This window comes from Podarcis bocagei, assembly GCF_964188305.1.
Source record: "Podarcis bocagei genome assembly, chromosome: 11".
In the NCBI taxonomy this organism is placed as follows: Eukaryota; Metazoa; Chordata; class Lepidosauria; order Squamata; family Lacertidae; genus Podarcis; species Podarcis bocagei.
In genome coordinates this window covers 27,957,761-27,981,430 of record NC_138136.1, presented here as the reverse complement: position 1 = coordinate 27,981,430, position 23,670 = coordinate 27,957,761, and the positions used below count along the sequence as shown (strand labels likewise).

General features: G+C 42.4%; 1 protein-coding gene and 2 long non-coding RNA genes across 3 annotated transcripts in view; 2 read left to right on the top strand and 1 right to left on the bottom strand.

Annotated features, from left to right (window-relative positions):
• The window catches only part of ELL2 (elongation factor for RNA polymerase II 2), a 38,771-nt gene extending 33,725 nt beyond the window's left edge, over positions 1 to 5,046 (bottom strand). The window contains exon 1 of the mRNA XM_081213346.1: positions 4,730 to 5,046. Coding sequence (XP_081069472.1) covers positions 4,730 to 4,861 — 132 coding nt within the window. The 5' untranslated portion in view covers positions 4,862 to 5,046. The remainder of the gene's footprint in view (positions 1 to 4,729) is intronic.
• Positions 5,047 to 5,066: 20 nt separating this feature from the next.
• Positions 5,067 to 19,576, top strand: LOC308597520. The gene is made up of 3 exons (XR_014013040.1): positions 5,067 to 5,519; positions 8,735 to 8,822; positions 18,396 to 19,576. It is a non-coding gene; the product is annotated as an uncharacterized lncRNA (long non-coding RNA).
• LOC308597521 lies at positions 5,533 to 7,887 on the top strand. Its single transcript, XR_014013041.1, has 2 exons — positions 5,533 to 5,951; positions 7,699 to 7,887. It is a non-coding gene; the product is annotated as an uncharacterized lncRNA (long non-coding RNA).
• Positions 19,577 to 23,670: the final 4,094 nt, after the last annotated feature.

Here is a 23,670-nt window from a genome sequence, read left to right as displayed (position 1 = left end):
AAAGCTCTCAGTATATTTTTAGGTGCTCCATAATCAACCTAGAAGAACAATATATATTACAAAGTGCAACACCACCCCCAAACTTGTATTAAAAGGGTCACCTTAAGACTTTTGCATGTAGGGTTTATATACTAATAAGCCAGTTGCCTGAACCCAAAGGATCTACATGACACAATGGTACAATCATTTTGGAGCCAGGTTAAAACTCATTTATTTGCCTGGGCAATTTAAAGTCCAAAGTTTTAAAGTTGATCAGTATCCAGCCTGTTGCTTGCTTTTAAAACTGTCTCCATTGTTTTTATGTTGTTGTTTTATCTTTCATAGTATTATATTGTTTTTATTTTTTAATTAACCTTTGTATGCCATCCAGGTATCTCTGTAGATGAAGGGCACCCTAGGAGCATTTATAATAGATAAATAATCAGCAACAAGCACCAAAGCTTGACATCAACATTATTAAAGTATTACAATCCTAAAAGTGTTATGTGAAGAGAAAAAGGGAGACTAGCACAGTGATCAGACTTTTAGTAGATTAGAAGAACTATTAACACCTGCCCTGACCCCAAAGTTCCTACTGGTTATTTATGGGCACATAAAAAGCTGGCCTTGACACAAATCAAATTCCTGCAGTATTAGTTGTGAGGCCATCCTTCAGGAGAGTGATCACATTCAGAATAGTGCCAGCTTGTAAGCAGTTATACAAAGTCTGATCACCGATCTGCAGCAGGAGCCAATCTGGTCCTCTGAAGAACTCACTTCATGAACTATTCTGAATTTCCTATTCAAACTAAAGAAATAAAATAAAAAGACAGGCTGCTGGAATGATCTGATTAAAAAGGTACAAGATGTGTTTCTACCATAACAAGATTTTATTGCATATATGACGTTTCAGCTTAGCTAAACGTTTTGACAGTACCTATAAATGATACATACATTACACAGCAAATGCTTTGCACCCACATCATGTTTATGACTATAAGCATTTGAAGATAATATTTCTTAAACCCCTTACACAGTGCCTATGGCTTCTTACAATATTTTAATTAATTTATTTTTCAGGAGGCTATTCATGCATGTTACATATTTTTAAATGTCAGGCAAAAACATACCTCTTCTCCCAGGCCTTTAGCTAATTAAACAACCTATGGCTTTTTAAACTGTATGTGTGTGTGCTTGTTATTGTTTTTGTTATTATGGCAAGTATTGTTTTGTTTTCATATTGTAAAACTGCCCTGTGATTTTTGGATGAATTCAATGACAATAATATCTAACTACTGTGATATAGCAAGAATAAAAAGAAATTAACTACAAATTTCCCTGGGTTTTGGACGTGCTGGAAGAACTGTTCAAGTTAGAGATGTTTAATTAATTAGGCAAATGGGCATAGAGAAAGCTGGTGAAGATTACCAATGCAGGCAGCTAAAAGCTAAACTGACTTTTGTTCATCAAACTGTCACTTTAATAGCTACTTTATGACTCTGCAGGCAGCTGATCAAATGGTGGGCAAGTACTGTTCCCTTCCTTTACAAATTCCCGATATGTTGCATGTTGCAGAACTTACTTTGAACATATTTGCACAGTAATATTTTACCAGACAAGGAAACAGCAACTAGCTTTGTTACTTCAAATTTTATTTATCTCAATTATAGGTAAATAACGTCTGTATACACACAATAAGTCTGTACGTAAAGTAAACTCCAGGAAATTAAATGATATTTATTCTCATGTAACTGATATTTCACATTCTAAATCACTAAAACAGTTGCAGCTAAGCTCCTGTTTTTAAGTTAATCACATTTGATTTTACAACGCTAGGGCAATTATCTTTCTCAATGATGCATTTACCTACAAAATGCAGACTAGCTGAAATCAGCACAAATTTTAAATAGTCATGTGTTGTAACATGCAAGAGTGTCACTACATTCAGGTTAAATTAGGTATTACGTACATGAGACCCTATTCATAAGAGACTCCAGAAGAATGCTTAAAATTAAACTCAAATCTACAGTTTTACATATATTTTACATGTTATAGGAAATTAAGTTGATGTGAAAATTATGTATTTTACAATTACAACTTCAGAAACAGTTTATTCTGTGCCGCAAAGTAATATGTCTTACATTATGGAGACCTAAAGCATTATGGAATTTTAAAAGCTAGCAATTTCAGCCTCAACAAAGCCTTTGGTTTCTTTAAACTCTACAAAATAGGCAAAAATTATTCAATATGACTACTTTTTATGTTCTAAATATTGACCGAAGTTAGTTTCAAGACAGGAGAAGAATGATATTTAAAACTGAACATAAAATTGGTATACTATGCAACTCATTTTTTTATATTAAAGAACTGCTATAACTCAATCTCACTTTAATTAGGTTAATTCTGAACAACAAAAAATCCTCTGAAGATATTTACTCTAAAACTTTCTTTATAAGCAGTTTGGTTCTCAAGTTAATGAGTTTATTTTTAAAAAAACAACGAGTATGAAAAATAATTATACCTCCAACCACACGCTGCTTACTCCAAAGTTCTAACTTTTCTTAATTATTAAAAGATGGGGAGGGGAACACAAGCCACTCTCTACATTTAAAGAAGAAATCAATAGTGTTTAAAACTATCACATTCCAGAATATGAGCCTTAGAGCAGCCTTGACATAGCAATAACAGTTTGCAGTTCTTCAAGAAACATATGCAGTGGAAAGCTGCAATTTGAAGTTGATTTTGAAGGATCATTTGGCAGAAGTAATGATTTCCACTCAGGTTTAACAAGGGAAACAGCTGATGTACTGCATAATTGTGCAGTACAAAACCCAGAGTGGCTATAATACACTGTTCAATGGCTAAGGGGCAGAGAGAATGATGGCCCAGACACGCTAGAATAGAAGGGGCAAACTCGGTGAAGGAAGCTTACTCTATTTTAGATTCACCTACTTATTATGAAAAACAACCATTAGTCATAAGAAAAGGCACAATTTGGAGGTCAATTCTGGGAAAACCATGTCTGAGTCATCTTTTTACATGAAGAACTACATAAGGAAAGCAGCACTGAGACTCTGAGAAGAGAGACTGTTGTCTGTCAAGAACCTGTTATTTAAATTCTGTCTGGTTTTAGTATGTTCCTGGCTTATCTTTTAAGAATTGCTCCTAGAACTGTTTCAAAGGAAATCTTTTGGAAGAAAGCCTGCTGGCACTACAAAAGACATAGAATTATTTTTTTAAAAGAAAAGAAAAAAGAAGAGTCGACCAGCACCTTTTCTTGGGATTCATTGTACTCAAAGTAACAATTCTCCAAGATTTCTCAGAACAGTAAGGGAGAGGGGAGAGAGTAACAAATGGGCCTTAGGGGGAAAAAATGAGACAAGTAACATTTAATTTGAAATTCCATGTTAAAACACCAGCTAATTAGAGCTTAATCCTCCTTGCTGGGACATATAGCCACTTTTAATGTGCCCTGAACAAACACAAGTGGAGGCTCAAGTTTCCAATGGAAAGCTACAGTAAGGAAAAACTAAAGAAGACTATCAATTCTCCTGTCCCCTACTTTTACAAGAAAAGCCTGACAGAGAGAAATCTATCATATGTTCTTTTTAACTGACCGATTCCCCTAAGTCTAAAATGCCCTTCCCCTATGCTGTTTTTTTTTGGGGGGTGTAGGGTGTTAATCCCCCAAACAAAGACAACATTGCATGAATCCAACCTATCTACAGAATATAAATGAAAAGGGGAATACAATCCAGATATAAACCGATTTAAAATATTTCTACATTATCTTTGATGTGCTGAACAATTTATACAGCTGCTGTTACCACTCGAATATGCTGTGGAACTTGTCCCCATCAGGATTTCTCACAAGGCAGCTGTTACGGATGGGGGTGGGCGAGGGACAAGGTATTGGTGGTGGGGGACACAGGAAGACAGTGAGAAACAGTTTTCCTGACAGCATGATAAAGATGTACAATAAAACTGTCATAGTTGCCATTGTCCCTTAAAAAAACAACCAGGGCCACTTCACATTTTCGGGGTGGGCTGGCTGAGAAGCTGGGCCTAGGGAAAAGCTCAGCCCATCCCTCTCTCCCTGCCCCGGGGAGGGAGAGCAAGCGAGCGAGCGAGATCAGCAGGCAGAAGAACTAAGCCCATAAATAAATGACAGCTCAGCAGAATCGGCCTCATCTGGGAACGGCTGGCTCCGGTCACGGCCAGCTCCAGAGGCACTAGCTGGCACCGACACCGAGAAAAATGACTTTCTTGTGTAAATGCCATTTTCAAAGGATCGCCCTCTGCCACGGCCAACCTCCTCCTCCCTTCTGCGTGAGGTACATACAGGGCAGCTGGGGGCATTTGTTGCCCCGCAAAACTTTTTCCCCCTTCCCTTACGCAAAAGGAAAAGAAAAAAGAGAGGGGGGATCAAAAGTTGGTGAGAAGGAAGAATGTGGAATTAGTATTCTTATTCCCACCCCCCTGCCTATAAATAGGCACGAACCATATGGAGAGACGGTCCCATGGAAAGGGGGGGGGAGGGAGAAGAGAAGACTTTTCTAAGGGATCCTCAGCCGGACCCAGAGCACAGTGTGGGGCGAGATTTCACGCCCTGGGATGAGTGGGCTGCGTGGAATTCCTCGAGGAAGCAGCCCCTCCACGCCCCTTGCGCCGGCTGCGTGTCCCTCTTCCCTTCCCGGGCGTCCCAGTCCGGGCGAGTGAGGACGACCGTCGACCCCGGGGCGCCCCTCACCTTGCTCCCCTGGTAGCTCTCCAGCGCTCGGAAGGCGGTCTCGGTCAGCTTGACATGTAGCACCGTGATGTTGTCCTGGGTGACTCTGCCGCAGGACACGCCATACCTGCCCCCTTCCTGCAGCGCCGCCATCTTACCAAGCCACCGCCGCCAACGCCGCCACCTCCCGCCCCACAGCCACCACTGCCACCGCTGGGGCCGCCAAGCCGCCACCGGAGCCTGCTACTGTTGCTGCTGCTGGGTCAACAGCTACAGCCATCCTGCCGCTGACGTACCAGCCAAGCCCGCCAGCGCGCAGACGCCGCCAGCGCCGCGCCGCCGCCGCCGCGGCACCCCGCCCACTCAGCGCAACGGCCGCCCTTCCCCTCTCCTCCTCCTCCCTCTCCGCACACCTTAGCCACGCCCCCTTTCTTCCCCCCACGCGACAGGCCCGCTGCCAGGCCGCGACACACACGCCACGCCCCCCTCCCCGCGCGAAGACGCCTCGCGCCGCCGGCCTCGCTGATTGGCCGAAGCTTCCCCAGCCGGGATCCGCGCGAAAGAGGCTTACCCGAGGTCAGCCGGAGAGGAGGGGGGCGGGGCAGCACGCTGACGTCAGCGCAGGCGGTGTTCAAGCGCGTTTATATCATTATTGACGCTTAGGGTTGAGTCACCTGTAGGACCATTATGTACCCTGGGCTGTCAGCGGCCGTGCTCTGTGCCGCCTGTTTACCCACATCAGTGTTTGGTCTTCTCCAGGATGCTATTTCTCCCCACATCTGGATCCACGGGGCTGCATATCTCTCTCTGTGTGTGGCTTGTGCTCTTATATTGCAGGGTTAGGGAGCCTGGGGTTCTCTAGATGTTGAGGCTTTCAACCTCCCTTGTCCCAGACCCTTGGCCATGCGTGCTGGCTGGGGCTGATAGGATTTGGAGTCCAACGACCTGCCTCACAGGGTTGTTGTTAGGATAAAGTGGGGGGGGGGATACCACATTGAGCTCCTTTCAGGAAAGATGGGATAAAAATCAAATAAGCCTCTGGAGGCGAGCCTTCTCCAAGCCAGTGACCTCCAGCTGTTTTGAACTACTAAATCTAAGCTATGCTGGTTGGGATTGATGGGCGCTGGAGTTTGAAACAACTGGAGAGCACTGGGTGAGGGAAGGCTGGTTTGGAGGATCACAGGATTCCCATCCTCACTGCTTAGCCAAGTGACTTGCTAGGTGGCACAGGATTTAGTTACAGGTGGGTGAAATCAGGAGTTTCCTTATGCCTGATTTGTTCTTTGTAGAAAGTATAAATATCAGTTAAGTAAATGTGGAGGCAGCTAGAATGAATGTACTACCTTTGCCCATTACCAGTCAGTCTCGACAAGATGCTGGGCAAATGTCTGAAGCTGAGAGTCTCTTATACTTGGTTGTATATATTTAAAGTACATTTAAAGGCTTCATGGCCTTCATGACAACCATGGGGTTATCTTAGATGGGCATTGGTCCAACACATCGGGCAGGGCATACCCCTGATGCTTGATGCCATCCCTCCAAATGTAGCTCTCAAAGTAATTTGGAATAATAAATATATTACTGAGTGATTTATATAGTTCATTTTTTAATTGTGCAAAACACTTCATAATTCTTATTTTATGTATCATTTACTGTTTCCATGCTGTTCCATATACTGTACAGATAAAAATCTCCACTGTATCCATAAGCAGGCATTGAAAGAGGCTTAGAGTTAATCATTTAGTGACATTTTAACTATTCAGTTTAGCTCCCTTCATGCACTCATCTCAGGGAGTTTGGAAGACATCCCTCCCTTCCATGAGTTCAAGGGATATGTGAGAGGTGCCCATGCTTGGTTAGTTCCTTGCTTTCCTAGCATTGCACGTGGTGCATTGGGAATGTGGCAATCACACCTAAAGCCCTTTCTCCTGTATCAAACGTGTGACTAAGGGCTTAATCCCCCTTGTGTGATAGGGGCAGTGTGGCTGGCTGCGAATGTGTGCAGTTCCCTGGCTGCTCTCCATGACATCCATCCATTGAGTGCAAACCTCTGCAGGTCCAGGAGCAGAGTTTCACCACTCATGGTCTATGTGTGTAGCTTTCCTCTTCTCAAGGGGACATTCATGGTTCTCCCCTCCCCATTTTTTAATCCTCTCAACAATTCTGTGAGGTAGGTTATAGACTGAGAGATGATTGGCCCAAGGTCACCCAGCAAACTTTATGGCGGAGTGGGGATTTAAACGCTGGTCTCTCAGGTTCCTCCTCTGAAGCTGAAGCCATACACTACTGTGACTGTATTCAGATCCAGGATAAAGGCAGGGTGTCATGAATGTAATCCCAATGGGGGTTACAAATTTAATCCCAAGTGTTTATTATGTCTTGCAATATTCTTACATTTGCCATATAAGGGTATAGGTGATAGCTAAGAAAAAAAGCGGGTGGAACATCAGTGTGCTTATCCCCAAACTGGAAATATCTCGAGAAATCAGTACTGTGTGTAATGTTAGAATCCTAGAATTGTAGAGTTGGAAGGGACCCTGAGAATCATCTAGCCCAACACTTTGCAATGCAGGAATATGCAGTTGTCCCATGTGGGGATTGAACCTGCAACATTGGCATTATCAGCACCATGTTTTGTTGTCCTTGCTTTGAAATTCTGCATGTGTTTGTTTGTTTGACAACTAACGTGCTAGCTAATATTTACGTTCTGGTGTTAAAGGAAGACGGCAGATTACTACTAGCAATAGCTGGGCTTGGGGAATCAGCTACTGTTTTAATACAAATTCAGTACATTCCAGCATTTGATACACATACTGAGAAAGGGAGGATGTGTGAGTTGGTGGCGGGTTGCAACAGATGGTTGCATAATCCTGTTTGTCTCCATTCTTCCAGGGTCAGGTACTATTTCTCCTTGCCAGGGTTTTTGTTTTCTTTTTAATATGAAGTCTTAAAACAGTTGGATGAACTATTTTGCACTAATTTCTTCCCAGGATAAAAGGCTGCCTCTCTGTGACGATAATGGCATATGGCACAGACAATGGTTAAAACAAAGGAAGAATCACAGAGAATTGTTCATGCTGAAGTTGGTAGCCTTCAGAGCTGCATGTACTCGGTTTCCAAAAGCCTGCGCCAGGTTATTCACATTCCACTACAGGAAAAATAAACACATTTGAATGGTTTCTGTGATGCTAGTGTTTTAACGTAAGATTATTCTGCTTGTGAGGGAATAGTTCAGGAGCACTGTAGGACACTGGAGCCTTGTTCTCTGGCTTCCAAAGGCTAAACTACAGGTAACATTGCTGTTTGCTATTAGCATCCAATCAGGATTGGGACATCTGTGAAACACAGAGAAGGCTGCTGCTGCTGTTTTTAAACCCTCTCCTCCTGTCTGAGGCACCCCTGAAACTGCTATTTAACAAACAATGCTGCAGCACGATTGCTGACAGGAGTGAGGTCTTGTCACCGTATAACACCTGTGCTCAGAGATCAAGAAGAATCCTGAGAACTAGTCTATTAAGGGCAGTGTTTTTTTCTGGGGGTACGCAGGGGTACACATACCCCTAAACATTTTGTGAATCTAACGGGAGAAGAAACTTTTTAAAAAATATTTTCTTCTCTACCATGGTGAATTGTCTGTTCTGTTGCCACCCCAATGGTGGCCTCATTTCCTGTCATGGTGTTTCCTGAGTCTTGGACAGAAGTGAGCGTTTAATGTGTGAAGTAGGAGTTGGAATCTAGCACGGTGATTGGTCAGTTTCGTTGTTACCACCTCCAATGGTGGCTTCCTTTCCTTTCCCTGTGTAATGCATGTTCTTTGTACTTTTGTCCATTTACTGTATTTATTTCCCCCAATTTGAACTATAAAATGGTGATTTTCTTGAGTCAAAATGGGAGTACTTTTTTTTTTAAAGGGAAAAAAAGGCACTAGAGTGCTTGGAATGGTGGCTCTGAGGGCTAAACTACAGTTCCCAAGATTCTTTGAGTGGTGCTGGGAATGTGTTTTAATTGTATGGTCTCTGTCCGCAGCTTCTGAGATAACTGAAAGAAAAATGGATCCAGTTCACAGCCTGACCAGCATGCCGATTTTCCAGGAAGGAAGTTCCGCTGTGTTCAAGTAAATGTGCATAGGGCTGCAGTCTTAGGTGTACACAGTGGTACTAGCACCACCACCACAACACTTCCTAGAATTGAAATAGGATGAAAGCAGCCTTGCATCCAATTATGCTCACTTAAGTCCCATTCAGATTGATAGAACAACTTCAATCAGTGGGACTGAATCATGCATAGTTGCATGCTCGATTACAGCCATTGTGATTTATTCCTCCTGACAACTTCTCCTTAATTCTCCTAAGTACTGAAGTGAGCACCGTTTTTTAAAACTTGCACTGACTTTGAAAGAGTAAAAGCTTAATGAACAGGCAGAAGTGTCCATTGCACTGCATCCCTGTTTGTATCATGTATGTTTCTTGCTAGACCGCTTGATTTTATTTATTTTTTACTGAAAACAGCCTGCAGTTGCTGTGGTCCATTTGTCCCATGGCTGCAAATCAGGATGACTTTGTTCAGAACAGGACAAAAGGCTTAGAATCCTGCTTTGGAAACATGTTTTGTCTGTAGAAAGGGATTTCCTAAAGTACTTTAGCATCTGATTTGGAGAGTTCCCATCTGGAGGGGAGCATTGTTAAAGTCACACTGGTGCCAGAAAGTGCAATGATAAGGGCTACAAAAGAGATCAATTGAACCTTCAAAAGTCAGACAATGAATACAAAGAACTTTTACAATGAAGACCATTTGATAGGAGTCTCTCTCACCAAGGTCACTGGCAAAGTGTCCATACACACGGGTTTTAGGCTTAGATTTGAGAGGTTAATCGTATTTTAAACATGTGAAACACCTGCTGCACAAAATGCAATGCAATGCAGTGTTGCTGTTGTTTTGTTTATTTCCGTTGTGCAACGTTCTTGTGGAGGGTTCACATCAAAGGTGAAAAGGGTTTCCATGGAGCAGCCATTCCAGGGAATAAAATGATAAATGCATGTTAGACTACTGCTGGAACTCATTTGCATCTCACTCTGTTGACCCTCTAGATTGTAAGGTAGACTGCCACCACCCTGGGGAAGCTCATGCCCTAAGGTTGGGGAAAAGCTTGGTCTATTTCCTGTACTACATACTGGTCTTCATGGAAATATGAACATGGAGTAAGGTGGGCCAACTTGGACAGTTGGATGTAACAATTCACCTATCAATCACCTGCCATCATTAGGATGTCTAATGGCTGGGCAGCCAATCCAGCTGTGTCTCTCCCTGTTCACATATGATGTAAAGTGTAGGGCAGTTGGGTGTGGTTTGGGAAAATTGCCTCCCGGGCCAAATTTGGATCAGTGGTTCCCGTCCTTCGGTACACCAAAAACTAACAGACGTTCCACTAGATCTTCACTTTGTCTTCCTTTGCTAGATCCTTATGACCGACCTTATCATACAAAATATCACTTTTTGAGGTGCAACCTAGAACAAACTTTGGCTTGTAGTTGGTGAGGACAAAGCTTAACCACAAGCCCAGGTTTGGATGATGTGCTCAGCCATAGCTTAGCCGGGGCAGACTTGGGTCTTTCAAATTGCAGCGGTGCCCTGTTCAAGGCCAAAATTTGGCGCCCCGTCCTGCCTCGGGCCTTCCATTCTATTCAGTTCACTATGCCCATAGTTGCAGTGCTCTGCAGTGCCTCTTAGACTCAGTGCCCAGTGTGAGGAAGCCAGTCATGCTGTTCTTAAATCTGCCTCTGAGCTTGACTTGGCTGTCAGGGCCTGAGGAAGGTGTAGGTCAGCAATCAAAAACAATAAATCACCCAGGGCCAGTGAAGTTAAATCTTTATCCACGGAAACAAACCACAGATCAGGCCCTGTAGTCTCAGCAACTCTTTCTTGGAAGTCTTGCCCCAATGACATAGTTTTGAGGACTGTGATAGGAATTTTGAGGTCTTAGATATATGGTAATGTTCATAAGCATACCAACCAAGCACGTACATAGATCAGCACAGGAAGACTGACCTGGAACCATTTTGACTCCTAAACTGAGCAAATGTTTTCTCTGCAAGGTCAAAGTGGGAAACCTCCCCATTGTCTCTTTCCTAACAAATCCTGTCTTAAGGGCATATTTAAGATATGAATAGGGTGTGAGCCTGTGACCTGGCCCAGGAACTAAGTATTTATCACTACATAAGAATGGCCAGGCTCCCCAGGCAATCCAATCAAGTTGCCAGACAGGAGATAAACAACGACAGGAGAAAAACAACATTCAAATTTCTGTTTAGATCGCCTTTTCTGTGATGTAGGTATGATGTATCTGAGGGGTGGTCTTAGGTTACACCCCTTCTGTGATGTATGTATGATGTTTCTGGGGGCGGTCTTGATCTAAAGGTAAAGGTACCCCTGCCCGTACGGGCCAGTCGTGTCCGACTCTAGGGTTGTGCACCAATCTCACTTAAGAGGCCGGGGGCCAGCGCTGTCCGAAGACACTTCCAGGTCACGTGGCCAGCGTGACGAAGCTGCTCTGGTGAGCCAGCACCAGCGCAGCACACGGAAACACCGTTTATCTTCCCGCTATAAAGTGGTCCCTATTTATCTACTTGCACCCGGGGGTGCTTTCGAACTGCTAGGTTGGCAGGCGCTGGGACCGAACGGGAGCGCACCCCGCTGCGGGGATTCGAACCGCCGACCTGACGATCGGCAAGTCCTAGGCACTGAGGGTTTACGCACAGCGCCACCCAAGGTCTTGATCTACAGGGTGGCAATTTCAAAAGTCTTTATAAGGCCTTGCGCGCCATTTTCCGGGGTTCCTCCTCCTCTCCTGTGGGTCAGGGGAGCACCCTGTGGCAACAGATCAATAAAGATCAAGCTTACTAGCTGCTTTGCTTCTCAATATTCTCTGGTTGGCCTCTGTTATCTTCTCCTACCAATAGGGAACCTATATAAGGACTCTATATAGGCTCTTGGATACCCCATAAGCGAAAAGGGCAATTTTTGTTTACAACACTACCTCTCTCTAAGGCTTCTCCTCTCCAGGGATTTCCCCCACACAGTCCCAAACTGTGTCTGCAGAGGTGTCTGCATACCTCTGACCTCTGTTCTGCTCTCCTCATTATTCTGTGCCTTCTTGGGGAGCTTGTCATTGCAGGAGGCGGAGAATCCCTGGATTCTTCAGGAGCCTCTTGACCCCTCCTCTCCAGCCTCTGCTTCTGCCTCAGAGTCTGAACTGCATTCAGCCACAGACTCTTCCTGCTCACTAAACCCTGTTGCCCCTCCATCTTCCAACACCCCCACCCCCGTCTTCTCCTTCTGACCACTCATCATCGTCCCTCTACCAATCCCCTGGCTCTTGAGTCTTCTTCCCCTGGGGGTTCCTCTGCTGGTGCCTCCCACCACTCTTCTGTATCCAGCCAGTTCATGACATTAGCTCATCATAGTGTGGTGGCAAAAAGGGCTTGGGAGCAGCAAAGCAGATGCAAGCTCATTTCTAAGGGCCCACAGGTATGTTGTCCAGCCAAGGCTTGGTTCAGCATGCCATGAGAACCAGGCTAGGATTGTAGCCTTAAAAAAAAAAAAAAAACTTGTACATTCCTCAGTCCTCTGGATCAAAATATGAATTTGTTTTTTTCGGTATAATGTGGGCCCACCAGAAAATCATTAAACAAATTAGAGGGGAAGGAATTTGTTTAAAACTATAATTGCTTAAGTCTGGTGGACTGCATGTAAGTAATTTAGCATGTAGCAACAGGTTCAGTTTACTATTCCATTTTAAAATATATAATTGTGCCCAGTGTTTAGATATTGTTCCTTAAATAGGAGCCCTGCTGTTCTGGTTTTGTATTTGAAAGTCTCTGTTGTTGTGGAAGCAATAGAATTTTTGTTTCTTTTGCTGGAAGAAGTTGTAGCCACCACTTAAGCCCTCATTACTACTGTCAAAACACTATAACTGCTGTGTTTTCTAGGAAGACGAAGTTTTGCCATTATTTATAGAACCGAAGCTTGTAAATGGGGCATTTCTTATCTTTCATAAACACTATGAACACAGTAGCCAGCAAAATGGAGTACTCGAAAATAAAATGTAGACCTTTTATGTGAATATTTTATTACACCGGAGTGAAGTTTAGTCTGCAATCTTGTACACACTTACTTGGGAGTGAGCCATACTTAAATATCTATAGGATTGTGCTGTTAGGCCACAGTCTTTAAATGCACTTTCTAAGACCACTGAATGCAGTGGGACTAACTTCTAAATCCCACCTTTCCATGCCTCACAAACTGGCCTTTTAACAATCAATCCCTCTTCACAGGGAACTCTGAGAATTATAGCTCTGTGAAGGGAATAGGAATTGCCTAACAATTCTCACCACACTTAACAAACTACAGTTCCCAGGATTCTTTGGGGGAAGCCATGACAGTGCTACAATACCTACTTAAAATGTAAGTTGCAAGTGTGGCATTAATTTTTTAAATGTTGCTTATAGTTTAGCTGTGTGCACTGCAAACTATTGTGCTGATAAAACACAAACCATCTAACACCCAGAATCTAGCATTTCACTATCCCAGAGACAATCTATACATATACATTGTGTATACAGTGGTGCCTCGCAAGACGAAATTAATTCGTTCTGCGAGTTTTGTCGTCTTGCAATTTTTTTCATCTTGCGAAACATGGTGTCGGGAAAGTTTTGGAAAAGCTTCAAAAATCACCAAAGTCTTTAAAAACCTCAAAAAAGGCTACCACACCGCGTTCTATGAGTTGCTCCTCGAAGTCAAGTCGCAACTGTATTAACGGTGTTAAGAAAAAGGAAACAAACTTGCAAGATGTTTCCGTCTTGCGAAGCAAGCCCATAGGGAAAATCGTTTTGTGAAGCAGCTCAAAAAAACAAAAGACCCTTTCGTCTAGCGAGTTTTTTGTCTTGCGAGGCATTCGTCTTGCGAGGTACCACTGTACATCTAAATGTGCATATGTAGACTTTATGCACCTTTATGTCATGCCTCTGCACCCAAGTTCTGCCCTCATCTGGGCTATATGCCTACATAAAGTGATTCCAAGGTGATTTTGTAATTAATTAACTATTTGTAGGGTTGCTATATTTCAAAAAGGAAAAACCAGGACACCCCAAAATTTGTTGAGTTTTATGTTACAAAAATGCCAAACCCCCCACAATTTTTCAGTTGACTTGCCTAAGATCCTGGATGAAGCACTGCCTTTCGGAAATTCCCCTCAGACATCCATTCCACCTTTGAAATCTTGGAAGTATCCGGGAAAATTTGGATGTATGGCAGACCTACTATTTGCACAATGTTTGTGTACTCAAAATGCTTGAAGTATGTTATCCAAAAATACCCCCTTTGACTTGAGGAATACCACTTTTCAAGATTTAATGCTGGATCTAATCATTGTGTATGCCAAGTTTACAAATATGGAGATTTGTGATATTTTAATGTCTTGTGTGGAAATATGTATTTCAAAATAAGGCTTTCTAAAAGTTTCAGCCGTTGGAACCCTTAGCTAAGGCTTACTCACTAGCCAGCTATGTCTCACTTAATGTAAAATAAATATATCAAAGTTCATCTAGCAAATGTTAAGAGTTTTGCACAGCCCAAGTGTACAGAAGTTTGAGAAACAATTTTGAAATTAGGTTAAGAGGCCCCAAACATATTAAAGCTCTGGATGCATCCAAGGCAGCACTTTCACTTTTTGTTCTTATGAATATAAACATGCTTTTACCACTTGGCAATGTTGGCTCATGGTTTTGTTTTGTTTTTTAAAACAACAACACTGAGTTTGTGCAATTACATTTGCATCCTCAGGAGATGTGTGCCTGATGCATTGCACATTGTTGACAAAATGGAGGATGAGGAGACTTCAGATGGGCCGGGTGAAATTTCCGCATGGGACAATAGTGCAAACTCATAATAGGAATGGGTCTGATGATTAAAGAAGAGGGATGAGACGATGGCACGGAAGACAGACAGCAAAACACAGAAAGGTTTGTACTTCTTCAGGCTGCAAGTGGAGCACTTAGTAATATTGTATAAATCATTGCAGACTGCACCACTGGCACACAAATATCAGTGGAATATCATTCAAAAAGCCTGCTATCTATGTGCAACAGCTGACTTGTCAGCTGAGGAATCTCGAGTCAGACTATTGTCTTTCAGGAGGCTAGAGAAGGTTCTGTGAATGAAATATTGTATATTAGAGCTGATTCACTGACAGATATGCTGAATGTTAAGTCTCTTAATGATGCACTATATGGGGAGAGCCTCCATGCACCTGTAAGGGTCACTAATTTCAATACTATAGAAGCCTCCCTCTAGCTATCTCTTGCTCTGTGCTCCCAGGAAGGACAGAGTTTAGCATTTGCTCGCTTTGGCATTAGCTTTGCATTTTCTTGTTACTGAGGCGCCAAACAGTGGCCAAAGCTGGTTCTCTTTGTTAGTCTCTCCTTGAAGCTACAGACACCTGTACTCACTCTTGGAACTTGGTAGCCACTACAAGTGTATGGAATGTTCTATGTATTAGGGTCCCCTAATGCCTATTAAGGGACGCGGGTGGCGCTGTGGGTTAAACCACAGAGTCTAGGGCTTGACGATCAGAACGTTGGCGGTTTGAATCCCCGCAACAGGGTGAGCGCCCGTTGCTCAGTCCCTGCTCCTGCCAACCTAGCAGTTCGAAAGCACGTTAAAGTGCAAGTACAGTGGTACCTTGGGTTAAGTACTTAATTCGTTCCAGAGGTCTGTTCTTAACCTGAAACTGTTCTTAACCTGAAGCAACACTTTAGCTAATTGGGCCTCCTGCTGCTGCCGTGCCGCCGGAGCACGATTTCTGTACTTATCCTGAAGCAAAGTTATTAACCTGAAGCACTATTTCTGGGTTAGCGGAGTGTGTAACTGAAGCGTATGTAACCCGAGGTACCACTGTAGATAAATAGGTACCGCTCCGGCGGGAAGGTAAACGGCATTTCCATGCGCTGCTCTGATTCCCCAGAAGCGGCTTAGTCATGCTGGCCACATGACCCGGAAGCTGTACGCCAGCTTCCTCGGCCAATAAAGCGAGATGAGCGCCGCAACCCCAGAGTCGGTCACGACTGGACCTAATGGTCAGGGGTCCCTTTACCTTTACCTTTAATGCCTATTAAGCGTGTGTGTGTGGGGGGCTTAATACTAATGAACAAATACTAGCCTTCCCCAACCTGATGCCTTCCAGACATTTTGGACTTCAACTCCCTTCAGCCCCAGCCAGCATGGGTAATGACCAGGATGATGGGATTTGTAGTATAAAACTTCTAGAGGGCAACAGGTTGAGATAGGCTGCCCTTGCACCATTATCCTATGTGATTCTTCATGAAAGTAAGTCCCACTGAGTTGAAGCTCCATGGAATGACTCCCAGGCTTAAGCAATTACAGCCTTGCACTACAATTTAACCACTTTGCTACAATATTGAACATTGAGATATAATGGTGGTTTTCCCCCACACTATACTTGCAGACTTTCACCTACATCAATATTGCACATTTTCATCATGTAGGACAGTGGTTCCCAGTTAGCTAAGTACTGCAGACCCCCTACTTTTCAAAAGCTAAGCCATGGACCCCTACTTTAGAAAATTTTGATATCTCTATGGTAGGTTTTTTAAAATGTGAATGGTGTCACGGACCCCCTGGGTGGGCTATGCAGATGCTCTGGGATCCACAGACCATTAATTTGAAACCGATGGTGTAGGGTATTTATGAAATGAATTGCATAGCCTGCCTTGGACAATGTAAAATCCCTAAGGTATCTCACCTGATTCTTGCAAAGTAATTGACTGCTAGCAAATCCAATAGCTAAGTAATCCTTGTTCAGAATTTTAGCAACTGAGGAGTGACTCTAATTAACTTTGTGGTGTTAACTTGGAGGGATTGTCAGAAGTGCTCCGACCAGAAAGTTTACTTAAGATAAGAACCTTGCCCATGCAAGGACACCAGATATTAAAGCAAAACCTGCATGCTGCAGATGTGTGTCTCTGCTTCCACAGCTAAATTCAATCTTTTAGCTTTCCTTTCAGTGTAACTTTGCTTTTTCTTCTAGATCTTATAGGTTTAGGGAATTAGATGTTTTGCTGGTTATTAGCAACCAGTATTTAATTCATAATGAATATCTCAGAATCTTGGGATATGTTTAGCCAACCAATTGCTGAAGATAAGATTTGTGTGAAGTTTTCAATACAATTTTAGGTCTGCCTCCTTACAGTAAGCAAAAACTACTTACACTGCAAGTGTTCACCTTATACACATCTGCTCTTGTAAACCCAGTTAAGATCAATAGGATATTAGAGATATTAATCTCTAGCAAGGATGCAGACTGAATCAGGCTAGCCTAGCCTCTTTGAGGCCATATTCCCACTATATACTTTAAACAAAGAATACTGGGAGCTGCAGTTTCGGAAGGGTGCTGAGAGTTGGTCTGAGGCCCCTACAGTATTTCCCATGCAGAAGTACAATTCCAAGAGTCTCCTGTTAAGAGGGATTGATTGCTAAAACCACTTAGCTTTAGCTCACATTCCTAAAGCTTCTAGGTTGAAATCAGAGAGTTTAATCACTGGTCCCAGAATTTTTTATCCATGTCATTCTTTACAGATGATATAGCAAATCCACCTGGTATAGGGTGGTATATAAATTCTAATTCTAATAAATAATAATAATAATAATAATAATAATAATAATAATAATAATAATGGCAACTTTGATAGTCCACCAATTTCCAATGCTTCTTTTGTTTTAGATTTGTGTGTGTAAAATCCTAGTATATTTGCCAGGATTTGTAATTATTTAATAACTGTACATATTAAATGATTTAAATGTGCATACATTCAGTTTGCCTTTTTGCTAGTTTCAAGGGTGATTTGAAAAAAAAATTAATATCTAGGTTGCAGAGAGATCTGCTCTGTTAAAGGGGCTTTAAGAGTGCAATCTGTATCAGGTAAAGCATATAGGAGTGCAGCTTGAGTGTACTTAGTCTGAATGCCCCTTCAAAGGAATGTAACAGGGAGGATTTACTTAACAGGTGTGTCTTGCTTGCTTAATAAATTGGCTTGTTATTGTATAAATATGGGCTGTGAGATAGTTAACAGCGTTATCATATAAGAGGCAATAACAGGACTTCAAAGTTAACTTTCATGAATGGGAAGAACATGCACATTCTACAGCTGCTGTTTTTATCTGAACTAGAACTAGATCAGAAGACAACATTGTTTCAGTTTACATTGTAATCAGGACCAGATTAAGGGATTACAAGGACACATGGCTATAAAATTTGGGGAGGGGTGTTCTTTCTTGCTTAAACTGTGTCTTTTAAACGGGTAGTCACGTGAGAATGATCTGAGAAGCGTCACTGCTTTTTGTTGGGCTCTGTCCATCACCCATCCATTCATCACAGAATGTTAGCCTTATGGTAGTCTCTAATATATATTTCATTTATGAATTGCTTCCCATAAAATATCCAGAAGCAATTTCACAATTAAAAACATCTGCAATAAAAACAATCACAGTTTTGTATATAAAAAACAGTTACAACATTTAGAAACACTTTCATACGTGAAAATAGTTTCAAATCATGTTAAGTAATATTGTTATATATAGAGAGTCTTGAAATGTAGTTTTTTGTATTTTCTTCTAGGGGACAGAAATACGAAACATCTACAACAATGCAAAACTCTATGCAACTAGCAGCCAAGAACGTCACAAGTGGGAAACTTTTTATGACATAGGGAATTCTGAAGAAACCTCTGTCCTCCTCTTCCTGAAAGAGTTCTATGAATATTTCTTGCCTAATAGACTTACTCACTTAGTGGCATGACCTCTTTGGCAGTACTCAGAACTGCCCATCTAATATTGAGAAATACACAAGACTAATCAAGACTCAAGTCTAAGTGCACGTCTCAAACAGGAGAATCACAGGATTCTCTGCGGTTTAACTTAAGAAATTTGCGAGTCCTTGCACAGTTCTGGCAGTTTTCCATTTACCCATTGCTGTAACCAAGTTCCTTCCACATGTGTGCTTGAAGCATACAAATTGATTCCTAATATATATTTTGGTTATGAAATACGGAAAGAACAGACAGTGAGTTCTGGGTTAGATGCCATCTCTTCATGATGCTCTGCAACACTTATCAGCAATAAGCACTTCATAAAGACATCACACTTATTCATCCTGGCCCTGCACTGGTCATAAACTAGGTCCGTTTTAGGCAGGATGTGAGAGACTTCATGACTTTGAGCAGGGACTTCCCAGGAGTACCTCTACCATTAAGAATACTTTCTCCCCAAGAAGGCCCGCCAAGCCACTTCCTGAAGGATGCAGGAGATGACATGCAGGATGTCCTTTGGGTTTTTGTTTGTTTTAAAGTTAGTAGCAGCTATAAGACCATGATGCTAGAGAAGGATTGTTTTGAAGACTTTCTGTTTTGCACCATTTTCCCAATTAAAAATGTCCCTCTCTCTTGCATTGTTAATTTTCCTCCTATTGAAACCAATGGGAGGGTGTTTTTTGTTTTAAGAAAGGATTAAATAAGTTTTAAAAAAATAGGAACGAGGAGGAAAGCTGCTTCCTCTACCTTCTAATCTGGTGGCACAATTTCACCAGGGCCATAGGAACCAACTCCTAGAGGCTGAGAGGTCTTTGGGCCCCCCAATAAAATATTTGAGGGGGTCTAGCCCCCCCCAATTTGATGGGCATTACCATCATGTGATTGATTATGCAGGGTGGTGCTTACCTGCCCCCCAATATTTTATTCAAGCTGGCACCCCTGGGCTAAGGAAACAATGGTTTCTCTGTTATAGCATTGCTCTACTAGTGTTTTGGATAATAATAATAATAATAATAATAATAATAATAATAATAATAATAATAATTTATTATTTGTACCCCGCCCATCTGGCTGGGTTTCCCCAGCCACTCTGGGCGGCTTCCATAGAAACCAAAAATACAGTAAAATATCTCTTGAGGAGAGTGAAATATTTTATCCATTTCTTTTTTAAAAACATGTTTGTGTGTTTCTAGTTTATTGATTTTATAATGTTTCTTATTTTTATTGTTAATGTTTTTAGCCTTGGGAACTTCTTTAGATATTCAGTTTATATATTTTAAAATAAAAATGAGTGTGAGTATATTATTGGCCCCATTCTTTAGTCCTGATTGTCTCCCTGGCTATCTAGTTTACTCTGGAATACTTTGTATATAGCTTGCATTTTAATGCTATTAATATTGAATTATAACTAAGCACAGGTTGAAATGATTAAACAAACATTCATTATTCACACTCTTAATTGTTTCTTGCTATTATATCATTGGATTTAATTAAAAAAACTGTATTTACATAAGTGCTTGGCAGCCACACTGCTACATGAGGAAGCGCCTCGTGACGTCGGTGGAGACATTTGGATTAATGTGTTAAAGGCTGCTTAGGTATTTATTTTGATCCCTCAACCCCTGCTCTACTGTAGTTGACTGGACGAATCTTCTTGAACGAGAGATGCAAGTTGGCACTCGCATGTTCAGAATTAAACAGATGGTGCTGATTTTCACCCACATTAAATAGCTGATAGCTCCTGAGAGGAAAAGTAGCCTGTTAAAAACTTGTATATGAGAAATGAAATAAGTTGTTTTGCATACAAAATGTAAAGCAAAACACTCAACACATTAGACTTAGCTCCAGGACCAGCTCCAGAGGGTGACAAATGCTGGACTGGACTTGTCACAATAATATCAGAAGTCCCACTACCCTAACAGGGCTGCCATTTCAACTTTGCACAGAACATTCTAGAAGATCAGATACAACTTAAGAGAATTCTCAGGGTTCATGTCCTGTCTCTACCAGGTTCAGGGGTTTCATGCCAGTGAACCCCTCAAAATCCTGAAGCTACTTAGACCAGGGTCCCCACACAGAAGGAAGATAGCTCTTCTCAGCAGCTCCAGCTCAAGAAGAGTAAAAGAAAAATGCATTATTCCCTCATTCTTCCTGTGTTGGTGGACAGTAGTTACAGACTGCTGCTTAAACTAGGCCATCTGATGTCCACACATTATCTACGGTATATGATATAAGGGTACATGCGACAGAAAGGCAATGTGACCACTTTGTGCCACTGACTTTTATACATTAAAAAATGAGAGGAAAACCCCCATAGCAACTGTTTTTCATTTTAAATAGGTGGCAAAGTCTACAGCTCTGTGCTCAGGAATGCCAAAGGGGCATTAAACAGCAATGAGCCAAGTGACCTCTTTTCAAGATCTATGGTTTAATAATTTGCTTTTAGCTTTCTTCATTGTCTGAAAAGAACAACAACAGGAAACGTTCCAGGTAATAAGCTACCTGTTAAAAGTCTGAGAGCTATTATCCTGACACAGCCGATTGCTTTCTCCTCCCATCTGTGTTTTTCAGTTTCAAAGTCACACGGTGACAATGGCAAAGTATTGAACGGCTGTTTTGTCAATTGCTAAATCTTCCTCCAATTTATTGATACCTCTGAAGTTTTATTTACAATGTTCTGTAGTTTTGTTGTTGTTGTTGTTTAGTCGTTTAGTCGTGTCCGACTCTTCGTGACCCCATGGACCAGAGCACGCCAGGCACTTCTGTCCTCCACTGCCTCCCGCAGTTTGATCAAACTCATGCTGGTAGCTTCAAGAACACCATCCAACCATCTCATTCTCTGTCGTCCCCTTCTCCTTGTGCCCTCCATCTTTCCCAACATCAGGGTCTTTTCCAGGGAGTCTTCTCTTCTCATGAGGTGGCCAAAGTATTGGAGCCTCAGCTTCACGATCTGTCCTTCCAGTGAGCGCTCAGGGCTGATTTCCTTCAGAATGGAGAGGTTTGATCTTCTTGCAGTCCATGGGACTCTCAAGAGTCTCCTCCAGCACCATAATTCAAAAGCATCAATTCTTTGGCGATCAGCCTTTTTTATGGTCCAGCTCTCACTTCCATACATCACTACTGGGAAAACCATGGCTTTTACTATACGGACCTTTGTTGGCAAGGTGATGTCTCTGCTTTTTAAGATGTTGTCTAGGTTTGCCATCGCCTTTCTCCCAAGGAGCAGGCGTCTTTTAATTTCATGACTGCTGTCACCATCTGCACTGATCATGGAGCCCAAGAAAGTAAAATCTCTCACTGCCTCCATTTCTTCCCCATCTATTTGCCAGGAGGTGATGGGCCCAGTGGCCATGATCTTCGTTTTTTTGATGTTGAGCTTCAGACCATATTTTGCGCTCTCCTCTTTCACCCTCATTAAAAGGTTCTTTAATTCCTCTTCACTTTCTGCCATCAAGGTTGTGTCATCTGCATATCTGAGGTTGTTGATATTTCTTCCGGCAATCTTAATTCCGGCTTGGGATTCATCCAGCCCAGCCTTTCGCATGATGAATTCTGCATATAAGTTCTGTAGTTACTGTGTATTTAAAAGGAAATATTCACTGTGTTTTTAAAAAATGCCTACCCTCATGGCACAGTAAAATGGGATAACATTTCAATAAGAGTTTACTGACTTTGCTGGTTACTGTGAATTGGCCATTCACTTCCTGGAATAGAAAAAATGTTAATGTTTCTTAATGGATGTTTGCTAAAAGGGGCAATTTACCTGCAGAGGTGAGGCCTGAGACAAAGGCATAGCAGATTGTATTCAAGCGTAGTAGTTTAGGGCAGAAACAGAGAAGAAAGCCTGATAGCTGGCTGAATATAAAGCACTTTGAATCTAATATGTAGTTCTGGGTAAGTGCCAAGACTTCCAGAATTTTACACTGCTCAGAGAGTGGGGTGGCTTGTTACAGTATGTTTATTATGAAGTCACACCTGATGTGTCTCCAGTGCACCCTCACCTGAAGAAAACAAACCTAGGTGATGCTGTCCCTAGAAGTTCTTTCACCAACCATGGAAGCTGGCAACATGTAAAAGTATTAATTGGCAGCATGGGTGTGCCTATTACCTCAAGGACACACCTCAGCATAACTCTGTATTGAACAGAAGTTGCAATACATGCTTAGGCCCTGTAATTATTCCCTTCCTATTGTTCGACTTCAGCTTTCTGTCATGAGAGAAAGAAAGCATTCGTTGTGTCTGTGCAAACATAATCTTCGTGATATAATCAATTTGTAGCAGAGCGTCTTTGGAAATCTATATTGCTCAAGATGCCTCTATATCACTTTAGCAACCTGTAGCCCAAGTTTAATGTTTTGATAGACTCTTCCCAGGGTGGCTCACCTGCAGGGCTGTCTTAAGCATATCCAGTGCTGTGGTGCAAAGCTCTCTCCGGCGCCCAACCCCCCGTTTCCCTGAATTGTCCACCTTTTTTAGGGAGGATGGCGCTGGCAGCGGGGCTGGAGGAGGTGGGCAGAGGCTGGAGGGTGGCTCCTCCGGCGGGGAAGAGGCAGAGGCTGGCCGCGGTGCCTCCTGGCTCAGATGGACGCTTCGTGCTGTGGTGGCCACGGCAGACGGAGGCTCCGGGCAAGGGCGGCGAGGTGATGCCAGGAGGCACTGCGTCCAGCCTTGGCCTCTTCCCTGGTGCCCTCCAGAACTTGGCACCCTGGTGCCCTGTGCCACTAGCCTCTATAGGTAAGACGCCCCTGCTCACCTGGTGCCTTCATTCTGTATCTTTAGGCATCAGGAGAAAACATTTCTCTTCAACCATGAGTTTGGCTCATTAACATTTTGTGGGAGAGAGTTTATTCGTTTGTTTTTGTTTTATTATGTATTTTGTATTCTCATTTTGAAGTCAGGTTTTGTGTTGTTGTTTTTAACTTTGGTTGCTTACACAGTTTCTTGCATGTTATAAGGTGGAGTAATCTGGGGTAGAGATAAATGGGATAGAATCCAAAATAGGTCTTTACATGCACTGCCCGGGCTCCTGAGTTGCCCTTTTATTTTGTTCATTTCTTAATGCAAAAGTGACAGATCCAGTCCTGA